The sequence below is a fragment of the Notamacropus eugenii genome, chromosome 2, assembly GCF_028372415.1.
Source record: "Notamacropus eugenii isolate mMacEug1 chromosome 2, mMacEug1.pri_v2, whole genome shotgun sequence".
NCBI classification, from domain to species: Eukaryota; Metazoa; Chordata; class Mammalia; order Diprotodontia; family Macropodidae; genus Notamacropus; species Notamacropus eugenii.
The window spans coordinates 310,804,435-310,820,814 of NC_092873.1; the positions used below are offsets into that span (position 1 = coordinate 310,804,435).

At 40.3% G+C, this 16,380-nt stretch overlaps 1 protein-coding gene across 1 annotated transcript in view; it reads right to left on the reverse strand.

Annotated features, from left to right (window-relative positions):
* Positions 1-16,156, reverse strand: part of LOC140523011 (myeloperoxidase-like) — a 41,166-nt gene extending 25,010 nt beyond the window's left edge. Inside the window, exons 1-4 of the mRNA XM_072638119.1 lie at positions 15,909-16,156; positions 8,163-8,259; positions 4,453-4,625; positions 1,534-1,657 (exon numbers count right to left, since the gene is read on the reverse strand). Of these exons, the coding sequence (XP_072494220.1) occupies positions 1,534-1,657; positions 4,453-4,625; positions 8,163-8,259; positions 15,909-15,972 (458 nt within the window). The 5' untranslated portion in view covers positions 15,973-16,156. The remainder of the gene's footprint in view (positions 1-1,533; positions 1,658-4,452; positions 4,626-8,162; positions 8,260-15,908) is intronic.
* Positions 16,157-16,380: the final 224 nt, after the last annotated feature.

Below are 16,380 nucleotides of genomic sequence, written 5' to 3' on the forward strand. Positions count from 1 at the left end.
CTGAGTCTGCCAATTCCTCCCTGTAGGACCTTGGGCAAGTCACTCCTCTGATCAGTCAGTCAGTCAACAAGCATTTATTCTTATATGTCTTCCCCATCTGGATAGCCATCCCTTGTCTCTCTTTTTGAGGTTCAGTCCCATATTGCCAGCTGACTGACTGGCATCTCCACAGACATCTCAAAATGTTTAAAACAGGACTCATTAGAGAAAGACAGAGAGGGATGGAGGAAAAGAGAGAGAGAGAGAGAGAGATCCAGCTTTCTATACTATCTCTAAAGGTAGATAGATATCTCTAGATATAGAGATAGGAAGACAGAGACATCTATCTAGCTCAAGAGATATGGAATCTATCTCTCTGTCTCTTTATACATATACATATATATATATATTCCCCAAAGTCACCTTTCCTCCAAAGCTCCCCATTTCTGTGGATGACATTGATACCTTCCCACAGTCCCCCAATTCTCAACCTTAGAGACTCTTCCCTACCCAGGGTTCTGCAATCAGGTTCTGGTTCACCATACTCCCTTCTTTCATATAAAACCTAACCATCACATATCAACCTTTTTGTTTAGTTTCTGAAGCTAAACTGACCTCAACTTACCTTTCCAACCATTTTATGATTTGAATTATTTCCTTTCCCACCCTCTTTGGTCGAGTCCCCTGTAGCAAATGTGCAATCCCACTTCATTTCTGCTTATTAAAATCACTCATTTCCTTCAGAACTCTGCTCAGGTAATACCTTCCACATCAAGCCTTTCTAGATGACACTTGCCTCAACTGCCAGTGTCTTTCCCCAAAAAAATTATCTATAATTTTATGATTTATAAAATTGTATAAAATGTATTTGTAAATTTGTAATTCATTTTCTACACATGGTATATGCTTGTTTATGAAAATGTTATCTCTCCTCACTTCTACCCCCAAAGTGGTTCAGAGGGTAGAATGCTAATCCAGGAGACCTGAGTTCATATCCAGCCTCAGCCATGACTAACTGTGTGACCCTGGGCAAGTCATTTAACCTCTGTTTGTCTCAGTTTCTTCAACTGTAAAATGGAAATAATAATAGCACCTACTTCTCAAGGTTGTTATGAGGACCAAATAAGATAGTTTTAAATACTTAGTACAGTGCCTGGCACAAAGTAGGTGATTTAATAAGTGTTTATTTTTTTTCCTTACTTCCTAGGTAGAATATGAACTCCTTGAGGACAGGGATGATTTTACTCTTATCTCTTTATCCCCAGTGCCTAGAACAATGACTGGCACATAATGTGTGCTTGCTTGTTTGATCGATTTCACCATTACCCCAGATTCAGTCCTCTCCCTTCCCCATCTTCTGGAGGAAGCTACTCCCAGTAGCGCCATAAGGAGGCAAATGTAGTCAATTTTTAGCCCACCAAGAGTTTTGAAAGGTTAAAAATCACCAGACAAATGTCAGCAGCGATTAAGGCTCTTGACATTTGTTCTCAAGATAGAGGATCTGATGGGGTGTGGGTGGCCTTGGAAGTAGCCTCCTGGTCCTACCATCCTTACCAGTTGTTGCATTTCCCATTGATGGTCCGATAAGCGCTGATATCTGGGCATTCTGTAGGACGGACAGAGGAATCACAGCCCGTTACTTGGGCAATAAAAGCCTTTTGCAGAGGACTTAGCACATCTGTAGAGAAACCAGTGATTGCTTAGGGTTAGGAGGGATGGGTCTCCTGTCTCCTAAACCGAGTCCATTTACTTTTCAAGTCTTCATGAGATATCTACCCAGGCTAATGCTAAAGGCTAGCTAGGAAGTCACCTTAATCCACAGTGCATCAGCCAGAGTTTTCCCCCACCCACCCCTAGTTATCTTCTGATAGGAGTTGGCTAACTCTGTAGCTCTGAAAAGCCCCCACCAGAGCTGTCATGCAGAGCTATAGTATAGGTAGTAAGGAAGAGACGAAAATAGAAAGGAATAAAAGGAACCAGAAGAGGGGAAGGGAATAGAAGAGAGAGAAGGGGAGAAAGAAAAAAGAGAAGAGAGAAAGGTGGGAGGAAAAGAAAGAGAGATAGAAAACAAATACCCACTAAAGGGAGACTGAGGTGAAATGAAGTGTGAGCTTGGAGTCAGAACACTCAGGTTTTTTGAGACATGACTCTGATGCGTGTATTCCACAGGCATTTAACTGCTCTGAGCCTCAATTTCCTCACTGATGATATGGGGATAATAACAGTTTGTACTATTTACTTGAAAGGGTTGTTATGAATAAAGTGATCTGTAAATTTTAATAAGGGATAGAAATATGATTTCTTTGATACCAGATGAGGAAACTCCCTCTATCAATGTAACTTTGCAACATACTTTCCTAGAGAGTTGTCTGGGGCACTAAGAGATTAAGTTACTTATCTAAGATTATATAACCACATAGCTAGGTTGCACAGTGGTTAGAATCCTAAGTCTGAAGTCAGGAAGTCCTGAGTTCAAATTCAGTCTCACATACATATTATATGTGTGACCCTAGGCAAATCTTTTAAACTCTGATGAGTTTCCTCATCTGTAAAATGGGGTTACTAATAGCATCTACCTCCCAGGATTGTTATGAGGATAAAATGAGATACTAATATAACGTACTTAGCACAGTATCTGACACATTGTAGGCATGATACAAAAGCTAGCTTTTATTATTGTTATATTTCAGAAGTGGGACATGAAGTCATCTTCCTGGTTCCAAGGATGGTGCTCTACCCACTGTACCATGGTAGTGCCCCATGAACCTCAATGAAGGATAAAAATGTAAATTACTATTATTGTTCTTAGGAGAACAATTGCCAATGGTTACCTTATCGAGCATCTATTTTATGCTTTATTCCTAAGTGACTTTGGGGAGCCATAAGCAGAAGTACAGTAGAAAGGGCTTTTAATTTGACATAGGAAGAGCAGGGTTTGAATTCTGGCTCTGCCATTTACTACCTATGCGACATTGTACAAATCACGTAACTTTTTAGTGTATTTCTTGATCTGCAAAATGAAGGAATTGAATTATATGACCTCTCAGCTTTAGATCTATGAACTAGCAGCCACTATGATTCATAGGAGTTAGAAAGAATCAACCATGTAAATGAAAATGAGGGTGGGATGAAAACAATATCTATAATGACTACATTGGTGTGAATGAAGAGAAAAAAAATGTTGGGATTAAACATTAATTACAATGCCCAAACTTGGCTCTGGAGAACAGATGAGAAAATGCACCTCTCTCCCATCTTGGCCGAAGTGGGGGACCATGGGTGTGGAATGTGCTCTCTGGCTCAGTTGCTCTATAGATTGACTTTGCTGAATGCCTTTTGTCCCCATCCTTTTCCAATCCTTTTTACTCCCAACTCCGGACATTTTCTCCGGCTGATCCCATTCCTGGAATTCTCTACCTCCTCATCCCACCTCCTGGCTTGTATGGCTTCCTTCAAGTCCCAGCCTATGCCAGGGTAAATTGGAAATAGTTGACAGAGAGAAGTCTTTCCCTAAACCCTCTTAATTCTAGTCCCTTCCCTCTCTTATCTATTTCCAGTTTATCCTGATATATATATATATATATAGTATATACTTTGTTTGTACATAATTGTTTTCACATCGTCTCCACCCCTCCTGCATTAGACAGTGAGATCCTTGAAAGCAGGAACTGTCCCTTGAATTCCTTTGTATGCCCTGCACTTAGTACAGTGCCTGGCACATAGTAGGTACTTAATAAATATTCATTGATTGATCTGACAATGGAGATGATAGCAATTGATATATTTGGAAACAAGATAATGTAAGGAGTAAATTTTTTTAATAAAAAACCATCCATATATGTATATATGTGTGTTTATATATATATATACATGTATGTGTGTACGTGTATGTTTATGAGATGAGACTGCCTAGTAAGTACCTCTAAGCCTTGCATCTGCTTTGCTTCATCATCTCAAGGCAGTCACTTCCCTCCTCATCACCACTACTGGGGAAAGTTGATGTCATTGAACTTGATCAAGAACAGTTCTCTAACCAAAATGGGAGGGTTCATGCGGATCATAATTAAGTTTGATCCCCAGCTGCTTCATTTATACCCATATCCCACCTTGAATCTCCTATGTTGTTACAACACATTTTACAGCTAAGACCTACGACTCTGTATGCAATATATAGGACTTCTGATGTTGTGAGGGTTTGGCAGACCAGCATAACAAATAATAATAATACCTCTTAATGCTATCTGGTTTGCAAATCTATTTTCTAACAACCCTGGTACACAGGGAGTATAACAGTTATATCCCCATTTAACAGACAAGGATGCTGAGTCTCATAAAGGTTAAATGACTCGTCCAAGGGCGCATAGCCAGGATTCAAATCTAGGTCCCCTAACTCTTAATGCAGTGTTCTTTTCACCCTACCACACCCTGTGGCTCTAGGCACTGGGGTTCCCCCATTCACAGGACTGGGAGTACCTAGGATATTCACATCCCCTAGAACAGGCAACAGCTTCTTCTTCAAGATCTTCAGGGTGGTTTCTGTGTAATCAGCTGCTCGCATGGCTACCTTTGTTCCCTCCTTAGGTGCTTTCATGAATTTAATGAAATCAGAAGGGGTGGCCTTGCCAGTCTCCAGGGCATTTCTGGCTCTGAAAGGAAAAAGGAGTCATGGGTCAACATCCCAGAACACAAATGGGAGTCCTAGAATCCCAGAGTTAGAGAGGGCTTTGGAAGCCACCTGGTCCGACTGACAAAGGATCCCCACTATAATGTAACTGACAAGTTACTGCCTGAAGACCATCCCCCCATGAAGAGAAACCCACTCCCTCCTGAGACAACCTGTCTCACATTTGGAATAGCTTCTAACATCTAATTAATAAAGCAACAAGTATTTATGAAGCACTTACTGTGTACCATTCATTAAAAGTGCAATGACAAAAATGAAAAACCCTTGGCTATATGACCATATATTTCACAGCTGGGGAGGGAGGGACTTCAGAGGTCATTTAGTCCACCCCCCCTCATTCTATAGATGAGGAAACTAAGGCACAGAGAGGTCATAGGAAAACAGCTTTATAGCTTGTAAGGACTTCAAGGACCAACTAAATCTAACATGAGGAAACTAAGACCTAGAGAGATGGTAGCAAGTAGCAGAGACAAAATTTGAACTCAGGTCTGCTGACTACCAATCTAAAGCTCCTTCTACTGTATCATACTACTCAGAAAGCTTACATTCTATCAGAAGAGACACTTAAGGATATTAAAAAAAAAGCATACAAAGGAAGATGGGTGGTAGAGTGATAGAAGACCAGCCCTGGAGTCAGGAAGACATAAGTTCAAATCCAGCCTCAAACAGTTACTAGCTATGTAACCCTGGGCAAATCACTTAACCCAGATTGCCTCAAAAAGAAAACACATACAAGATAATTTGGGGGATGGGGTGGAAGTAGAAGCAGCCAGGGAATCAGGAGACATCTTATGTTGGAAATAATGTTTGAACTTTAGATGTAATTGAAAATTACATTATTTTATTATTTATTTTCCATTTATTTATATTATATATTTATAGAAATATATTTATTCATATTTAACACATATATTTACATAAATATATTTATATGGAATATATTATATATTTATGTAAATATGTTTATATGGAATATATTATATATTTCTATTTAATAGATCATATTTATTTACATTGTCCAGTTTATATTATATATTTATATAAAAATATTTGTTTATATTTAATATGTCATATTTTATTTATTACATATTTATTTGTGTGTTCTATAATTTATTATAAATTACAAAATGTAATTGAAACTTTGATTGCATCAAGCCCAGATGTGCCTCTCTGGAACTTCTAACCTACCGCTCCTAGCTAGCTCCTAGCTCGAGATGAAGCAGAGTGTGTCTGACCCCTCTTCCTGGAAAACAAGCTATCAGGTCCCACTTCTCCCCACCCCCAAAATTTTCAGCTAACTAAAATCTCTCCTAGGATCTTCTCCTCATCGTCGTCGCCCTCTGCTGGTTGAAATTCAACTCATTTCCATCTTTGGTCGTATTGCTCTCAGCCTCGTGGGTGCCCAGTCCCGAACGGGGGCAAGAGTTGCCCTAGTATGCACACATACACATCCTGGTTGGTGTCACTGAGAGATGACCCTTAGGATGGTTGTCAGGACCTCACCTCTTTTCTCTTTCCCCCTTTCTCTTACAACTCTCCTCCTCATTTCTCTCTTATCTTCACCAGTTGGCACCAACCTACCTTTCTCTAATCATTTTACATTTCTGCCTTACATTTCTCCTATTCAGATACTCTACGGTTCAGCCAAATCATCCCCCTCTCTATTTCCCATGCACAATATTCCATCTATGGTCACCATGCCTTTGCACAAGCTGCCCACTCCCCATTCCTGGAATATACGCCCTTTTTACCTCTGCCTCTTAGAATTCATTTCCTTGCAAACTTAGCTCCAATGACAACTTGTCCAAGAGTTTTTCCAGGTCTATAGCATTCTCCCCATCACCTATTTCCTCCTCCACAAACAAATTAATATGTATTTACTTCTGAATATATTTTTGTATATGTAGTCTATATACATATATGTTGTTTATATGTTGTCTCCTCTGGGTGGGAATGTTAGCTTTCTAAGGAAAAAGAATGTTCCGTTGCTATCTTTGTAACTCTAGTACCCAACAGAATATCGGAAAGAAGGGAGGTGATTAATAATTGCTTGGTTAATAACCTATGCTTTTAGCCTCTGTCTCAGTTTTTCAGCTTTGGTTTAAAGCCTCTGCTGTAGCTAGATTGGAGTTTTAGTGCATGAGTAGAGATGCCTTTCTTCTCTGATATTTTACTCTTCCTTGTACAATTTTTTTCACTGATACAAAATGGTAAAAGGTTAAGTGTGTCTGACCAGTCATACATCCCAGAGAATGCCAAGACTAGGAAAGGACATGAGAGACCATCTGCTCCAGCCCCACCATTTTAAAAATGGGAATGTGGACAGGAGGACAGATTTGCCCAAAGTCATAAGGATGAGTGAGGGGGAGATCCAGGACTCCTGGCTCCTTGCCCAGTGTTCTTTTCTCTACAGCATGACTCACATCCCTGGGGTATCAATGACGTCCCTTTGCCTGGTTCTTAGCTGTAGAAACGGTGTAGCTATTAATAACAGGATTGACAACTTGGGCCATGTGACTGCTGCTAATATCAGGGCAAGGACTGCCCTGGTTTGGGATTCTTAATTAAATTACCCAGAGGAGGAAAGTCATGTGACAAAAAAAGAAATTTATCAGCCTTGGAATGAAATTTCTGAGAGAACATTAATATATATTTATACATGTAAGTATATGCTAAGGGTCTTTCATTTATATACAGAAAATATATTAATGTTCTCTGACAGAAAATTATTACAATACATAACCTTTTCCTTACTGGATATATATGAGTTGCATGTCAAAGTATGCATACGTGTATTTACTGCATATCTCTGGGCCTCAGTTTCCTCATCTGTAAAATTAACTAGACGGTCTTCCAGTTTTAGATTTGCGATCCTCCTGGATTGCACAACCCAAGTCCATTTGACCTTAAGTCAAATATAGGAAGAAGAGAAATCAGCCTTGGATTTCTCTGGGTCTCAGTTTCCTCATCAGTAAAATGATTGGGTTGAACTAGATGGCCTCAGTGGGCCCTTCCAACTGTAGATCTTTGGTCTCATAGGTCTAGAGTTGCCCATGGAAGAGCGATTAAGTGATGGTCACATAGCTTACAGATGTCAGAGGCAAGACTTTAAACTTAGGTCTTTTTAACTCTAAGACCATTCCTCTAGCCTCTAGCCTCTATTTCACACTGACATTCAATGGGTGCTACATTTTATTCCATAATGTTCTGAAGGAAAAAATAACAACTTCTCTGTTCTCTGGCCCTCAGTCAGTACCACATCCCTTCCATTATCCCTAAGCTCAAGATCCTTCACCATCACTTCCTCCTCTGTCAGCTCTCCTACCCCGTGGTCACCTTCACCTCCTCCTTATCGTGATATCTTCCAAGTCTTGACTCAGGGTAGGACTCCACCAGGTATCAGATCCCATCCCCTGTCAGAGTTGAGGAAAGGAGCTCAGCTCTTGGGATTGGGGATGAAGAAGCCCAGGTATTTACTGCCTGGTTTCTAGGACCTTACCTCGTATAGCTGCTCATGTAGGCCATGTCCACCATTTCTTTTGCCTCTTTCACACTGCTCATCAGATCCTCATAGGTCAACAGGTCAGCAGTAGCATCTAGTCCAAGGAGAAACAACAAAAGGAATTAGAATACGGGACTGCAGGGTCATAGACACACACACACACACACACACACACACACACACACACACGATTGTTTTTTGATTTAAAAAATCCATTTTCTCTCTGTCCTATCTACTCTCCCTTACTAAGAGGTGGGAGAGAGAAAGAAAAACAGAAGCCCTGAAATAAACATGCATAGTCAAGTGAAACAAATTTCCTGCATTGGCCATGGCCAAAAATATGTCTCATTCTACACTCTGAGTGTAGGAGTTGGGTCAGGAGATGGGTAATATGCTTCGTGATCAGACTTCAGGAATCATGGCTGGTCATAGGGCAATTCAGTCTTTATGTCTTTCAAGGTTATTTGTCTTTATAATGTTTCAGTGACTATTTTAATTGATCTCCAGATTCTGTTCATTTCACTCTGCATCAGTTCATATAAATCATTACATGTTTCTCAGGAACAAGCCTGCAGAGTTAACACAATTTGCCCAAGGCCACACAGCTAGTAAGTGGGAGAGGAATTTCCCTGTATACCTTTCCCAGGTCTAAGATTTATAAAAATAGCCCTTCACATTAGTGACTTGCCCACCACCACCAGCAACCAGCCGGCATCAGAAATTCACAATGTAACCTGATGTAGGACATTATATGGAAGAGGAAAGAAGGCAAGAGGTTCAGAAGTAGCATTGCTTTTGCACTAGATGGTCCCCATCCATTCAAAGCGGGCACAATTGCCCATGGGGGAGCAACAGCTTCAAGGAATGGCTACAGTATGGTGGGCACAGAGATGGAGGTGATTGCAGAATGTGGAACCTGGAGTCAGGAAGACCTGAGTTCAAATCTTGATAAGATACACACCAGCTGTGTGACCCTGGGCAAATCACTTCACCTCTATCTCAGTTTCCTCATCTGTAAAATGAGGATTATAACAGGATCCACTTCACAAGGTTGTTGTAAGGATCCAATGCGTTAACATATGTAAAGTACTCTGCTATATAAATTCTAGCTATTATAATTATCATTACTGTTGAATGCTCACAAGTGTTGAATACGTCTGAGAATGCAGCCAAAGACAAGCATGCTAAGGTTCTAGGAAGTTCATTGTTAGAGGCTCAAACCAGATGCTAGAGAGATCCTACACTCCGAGGCCATTTGACCTTAAGTAAAACATAGGAAGAAGAGAAATCAGCCTTTCACTTAAAGAAGATTGAAAGGCAGCTGTTCCCCTCATCTCTGAGTTCATGGACAACTGATGAAGTGTATAATCCTGCCTCAAGCCAGTGCCCTAAGCCTTCTACCACTCTGGTCCAAGTCAAGAACCTAATCCTTATGAGGTCTCTCTCTCTCCTTCATAGGTGGACAGGAGAAACAACTGCCCCTGTGCGCCTTTCAGTAATTAAAGGAATTGGAGATAAGGGCTCCTCTCTGGGCCCAAAAGAATATCTCTCTACCATTATCTAAAGATAAAGAGCACCAGTGTACTCCAGGACGTACCAGACTAAATCTGGTCACAAACTCCGAAACATCTAATACCACAGAACCCTGGCGGAATGCCTGGGAAATGAGACCCATTGCCTGTGGAGGGGAAGAACCAGTCAAGGTTGGACAGAGAGCAGGTCAAACCTCACACATCAAGTGGGGTCAGGTCTATGAATAGTCCCTGCACTTTCAGCTTAGGGAAGATAAAGAAACCCTGTCTGGAGAAAGATAAGTAGACAGATACAGAGAACCAGACAAAGAGACAGAGAGGCAGACAGAGTCCCAAGAGTCAGAGACAGAATCAAAGGAAGAGAGAGAGAAACAGGAAGACAGTGAAAGAAAAAGGAAAAGAGACAGAGGCAGAAAGACAGAGACAGAACCAGAGAGATGGAAACAAAAACACAGAGACAGACAGAGAAAGAAAAAGATATATAGACACAGAGAGAGAGAGAATCAGAAAAAGAGAGAGATAAAAACAAATACAGAGAGAGAGAGAGAGATAGTGAATACCTTCAGGTGTATACAGATCCCCTGGAGTACAAGGGAGCCCAATGGCTACATGAAGGGTCATCTTGATCCCCTATAAGGAATTCCAGTATTTTCTCTTAACTCCATAAAAAATGAAAACTTCTACCACTGTGGTACAGTTAGTCAATCAGATACAGATTTTAAAATCTAATTTTTATTGCTATCTTTTATTTCTACATTACATTGCCTTCCAAATGTAACATGAAGACATATTCTGTGACTTCTGATTCCAAAAGATCCAAGTCAGGTTCCCAAGTCAGAGAGTAATGAACCAGTATGGCATGTGACCCAAATTTTGACAGGGAAAGGAAAAATCAGAACTTTCATTTAAGACTTTCCACTGTGCCTGATGAAGCCTATATTCTAACATGGGTAAAGCTCAATGTTCTTGACTTTTTCTTCAAAGTACCTTCCTCTTTCTGCTTTAAGCAAAATCTAGCTTTCCCCAGTGACAAATGACCTCCCTACTAAATGTCACTCTTTTGGTGCACTGACTTATAGGGCCAGGTGGAGAGATTGGCATAGCACTACTACCTCTACATATTTGACTATTTGGCTATCTTTTTGGAACAATTTCCTTAAAAACCTATGATTTTATTCCCCTGATAAATCAAAGATTAAAAAAGGTTCCATGTACACCAAGATATTCATAGGAACAGTTTTGGGATAGCAAAGAAACAGAAACATTTAAAGCCAACATTTAAAGATCGCTTGACAGATTGTGGCATATTAATCCAACAGAATAGTTAGCACTGTAAGAAACAATGAATGAATTCAAACTCATCTGGATGATGCAGTGTATAGAGCATTAAGTCTGGAATCTGGAAGACCTAAATTCAAATCTAGCCTGGTACACTTACTAGCTGCGTGACCTTGAGCAAGTCATTTATCCTCTCTCTACCTCAGTTTCCTCAACTGTAAAAGAGAGATAAAAATAGCACCTACCTCCCATGGTTTTTATGATGATCAAATGAAATAATATTTGTAAAATGCTTAGAAAAGTGCATGGCCCTTAGTAGGGATTTTAATAAATGCTTGCTCCTGTCCCTTCAAAGAAACATTGGAAGGTGTATGGGTACTGAGGCAGAGTGAAGTAAGACCAGGAAAGCAACACACACAAGAATTACAACAACGTAAAAGGAAATCATAACAAACCTAAGCTGAACATTATGTAACTATAACGGCCAAGCTTGGACCTGGTGAAGAGTTAAGAAAAGAGAAAAATGTTGGAGAAGTGGGGAACTATAACTGTAGAATGTGGCATGTGCTGCTATATAGTTATGTATGTGTGAGCACACATAAACATATGTGTATACATATACATATGACATATACATGCCCATATGACATAGATACATATACACACGCATACATACATTATATATATACACAGAAAAATTGAGGAGCGAGGAGGTCTAACCACTGGGGGAATCAGGAGGCAGCTAGGTGGCTCAGCGGATAGAGCACTGGACTTGGAGTCAGAAATTTCTGAGTCCCAATCTGGCCTCTCTTCCTTGGTTTTTCTAAACTGTTTAGTCTTTTCTTTTCCTTTTTTGATTGTTGTTTTTAGGGGGCAAAAAAGATTCACAGGGTGAGGGAAAGAGGCAGGATTTCTCCAGAAATGCTTGTGATGCAAAAATAAAAAACATTTATTAATCTTTTTATAAAATGTTTAAAAAGCAGAAGTCCATACTTTCTGCTTACTCTACCCTCTCTCCATTTTATTGATGTCTTGTACTAGGACACTTGCTCCCCTTCCTCAAGGAAATCAACAAACTTGTCGGCTTGTTGGTCTGGCTCACAGCCTTCCTCACCCCCACTCTGTGCCCTCAAAAACTTCACCAGTGATACTGGTGACACTTTGGTCCTCCTCAACCACAATAGCTTTCATCTTCATCTGACTTCACTACAGCTGAAGCAGAGGCAACGTGTTTGACTTTATCGCTTGGAACATCTCCACCCCCAAGATTACAAACTATGAAGTTCCCTGCTTCGACTGTGATATTTTATCCTTCTGTAGATCACATTCCTTCACTCCTACGGAATCCATTCTTAACCATCACTATGACATCCAAGTTGTTGACTCCATCTAAACTTCCATTTTATCAGATCTGTCATGTGTTTACTTACCGATAAAAATAACAGCTCACATTTGAAGGCTGACAAAGTGTTTGCCTTACAATAATAATACTATGAAAAAGGCGAGAATTAATACTCCCATATTACAGACAAGGAAACTGAGAGTCAGAGAGTTCAGATGACTTGTCCTTGCTCCCCCAGCTAATATCAGAGCTAGCTTTCAAATCTGAATATCCTGGCTCCATATCGAGTAACTGAGCATTTTAATAATGTTTTCATTAGCACCTTCAATTTCCTCCTCACCTCATACCTTCCCACTGTGCACATCTTGCCAACCTTGAACTTAGGATAGCACTGCTTTCTCTTTTTTCTGCTTCTGACCCTGGGCTGATGAGCATGACTAGTGAAAGTCAAATCAATTATTTCCACTATAAACTTGTCCTGCCTAGCCTCAATCAAGTCATCTCTGCAATGCTTAGCAATCCATTTTTATTCATTTTCCTAATTGATTCTATCTTGTTTCCCATAGCAACTGAACCAGACCTTTTCTGCTCTCCTTAAGCCCCCAAACTCAGCTCACTCTCTGTAGATGACCTTTCCCCTTAAAACAGAGAGAATTAGGGCTTGGAAAAAGGAAAATGAGCACAAAAGCAAAAAGTGTGGTGATTTGCACCTACTTAAAGGTGGGGTACAGAATTAAAGCCACTGGAAAAAAATGAATAGCACCCTCCCTCTCTCAATCCCTCTCTCACCCTCCCCAGTCCTCAAATACTGCAAACGATCTAGGTCAGCCACAGTCCTCAACTACACAAGAGTGCAATGTGTAGCCCTCTCAGATCCCTGAGAGTAGACAAATTTGCAAAAATTTATTCTCAACATAGAATACTATTTCCTATGTGGAGCTGAAATCTTTCCCTATGATTTCTACCTTTTTACCTCAATTTTGCATTTGGGGCCAAAAAGAATAGATCAGCAAGTATTTATTAAGAGTTTACAATGTGCCTGCCCTCAAGGACCTTATTATCTACTAGGCAGATATCATGACAATTAAAAAGTTTCAAGAGACATAGTTTCTGAGTAATTAACCACTATATTAATAACTCCAGCACAATATTAATAAAAAAGATGGTCATTTAGCTGTGTCTGTCCTAGACCAAAGACAATCATGACAGTGGGGCTCACCATTTATATACCCTTCAAAGAACAGATGTTCAATGAGAGGCTGAGAGTGACGTAGTGTCTATGCCTAGACCACCTCCAGCCTTGGACAATCTATTCAAAGAATGTATGCCCCACTCAAGCCTAAGTAGAATGAAATGACTACCCCACTTGGTGGAGTTTGAACAAGAAAGTTAGCCTAGTCTTCTTATCAGCAATGCCCTTCAAGAGACTGAACTTTTAAAAATCAGAACTTTAAAAAAAAGGGAGAACTCTGGATATTCCCAAATCATTGATTCTTAATAATCATTTCTCTCAGTTGAACATGTTCACAAATAAGTAAACAAGAGATAGAACTACTCTTATAGATAAATAGATATAGTATATAGTTATGTGTATGTATATATATGTATACACTATATATATATGTATATACATACGTACATGCATATGTATGTATCTAGGTATGTATGTATATACACAGAATGATTGAGGTGAAGGGAAGCCTAGCCACTAGGGGAATTAGGAGGCAGCTAGGTAGCTCAGTAGATAGAGCACTGGACTCAGTCAGAAATACCTGAGTCCCAATCTGGGCTCAGACACTTAACCTCTGTTTGCCTCAGTTTCCTCCACTGTAAAAAAGGGATAATAATAGCACTAACATCACATTTGAGGATCAAATAAGATAAAATTTATAAAAGGTTCACATCACTATGCCTGGTACTACATCAATGCTTATTCCTTTCCCATTGAGAAAAGCTTCTTGCAGGAGGTTCCTAAACTGGGCCTTGAAGGGACCAAGTGAGACGAGTGAGAATTCTAGGCCTAGGAGACAGGCTGTGCAAAGACTCCAAGCAGGGAAATCAAATTTCCTATCTAGAAACTGATGGGTCAACCAGTTGTCCTGGAGCATAAGAGTATACACAGGGAAATAATAGAAAATTAGCCTGGAAAGACAGAATGGAATCAACCAGCAAACAGCTTTACATTCTCAACAAACATTAACCTAAAGGTAATGGAAAAATCATTACACCTTCTGGATCAAAGAGGTGACATGGCCAGACCTCCTCTTCAGAAATATTCATTAGATTGCTATGTCAAGGATAGATCTGAGTGGAGAGAGATCCCAGGGTGTTGGTATGATAGAAAGGTTTCCACGTTTGGAAGCTGAGAACCTTATTCAGAATCTTGTCTCTTGTACTTATTAGTAAGATGCAGTGATCTTGGATAAGGAACTTTACTCCCCTGGTGAGGTAAACATGATCCTGCTCATTTTACAGATGAAGAAATTAAGGCTTGCCCTAAGAGACTTTCCTCCACTGTAAAATAATGAGGCTGAACTAGATGGATTCTGAGGTCTCTTTCAGAGATAAGTCTCTGAGCCTATGACCTCAATCTAATAATCCCTCCTCCCGATGACAACCCTTCACATGTTTGAAGGTAGCTATGCACAGAATCAAAAAATGGAACTCTCTCTCTCTGTCTCTCAAACTCTCCTCATTATATCAAGGAAGTAGCCTCAATTAACTGTAAGTATTACTTGTACTAAGAAGTAGCATGGTGTAGTAGTTAGAAAGCTGGCCTCAAAGTCAGGGAGATCCGTATTAAAATCCTGTCCTTGGCACATATTGACTTATGACTACCAAAAACAATTCAGATTTCTATACTTTATGGCTTAGAGAACACCTTTCTCTCAACAGCTGCAATGGAAGTAGTAAAGATATTATTATTTCCTGAAACATCTGGATGGTACAGAATGCTAGAGTTTGGAGTAAGGAGGACATAGGTTCAAATTCAGCCTCTGAAACTTACTATCAGGACAAATCACTTAACCTCCATTTGCCTCAGTTTCCTCATCTGTAAAATGGAGATGATAATAGCTCCTACCTTGCATAACTATTATGATATTCAAATGAGATAACATTTGTAAAGGATCTGAAAACCTTAAAGTGCTCTATAAATACTAGTGATTGTTGGAGTTTTTTTATTTCCATTTTCCAGATCAAGGCAATAATCCTTCCCAGTTCTAAATCCTAGGATACTCTGAAAACTTCTCCCACCATCTGGGAATCCATGAGAAGTCTTGGGCCACAATGCCCCTGGAGAACAAAGGTGCTGTGTGGTCTGGTGGGAAGAACACTGAGATCAGACAGAATCAGGGGACATACAGTTCAAATCCCATTTCTGCCCCCATGAGACCTTGGGCAAGTGGCTTTGCCTCCCTGGGCCTCATTTTTCTCTGTAAAATGAAGGATTTCCTTCAAGCCCTTGAGCGAAAATTCAACAAATTCAACAGTCCAAAGTGAACCAAAGCTTAGAACCCTAAAATGGCTGAACATTGGGGGAAATTGGGGAAGAGGGAGAGGGCACATGGGGGGAAAGGGTGGACACAATACCTGATGAGGCCCTTGCCGAGAGCTGGAGCAGATTCAGTCCCATCAGAATCCAAAGCACCTCCATGGCTGAAAGAGAAGGTCAAGATGGCAGTTACCAGTTGTGTGAGGGGAGGAATGAAGAGAGAGCTTTGGGTCAGTGGACACTATTGCCCATAGCTGCTACTGTAAGAGTCTTGATTTAAGAGGGCTGAGCTTTCCTTAAAAAAATCACAGAATGTCAGAGTGGAAAAGGACCTCCACATCCTTCTGCTACAACATATATCAAAGTAAGAACAATACCCACTATACAGCGTGCCTGCCAAGTGGTCATCCAGCCTGTCTGAAGACCTAGCGAAGGGAAACCCACTACCACAGATGGAGCAAGGATAGAGGCTGTGCCTCAGATGCCAGTGATCTTACTCACTTTTGGGACAGCTCATTTCCTGACCAAGCTTCTGGACCTAGTAGGAGGAAGGGGCAATGCCTCACTATT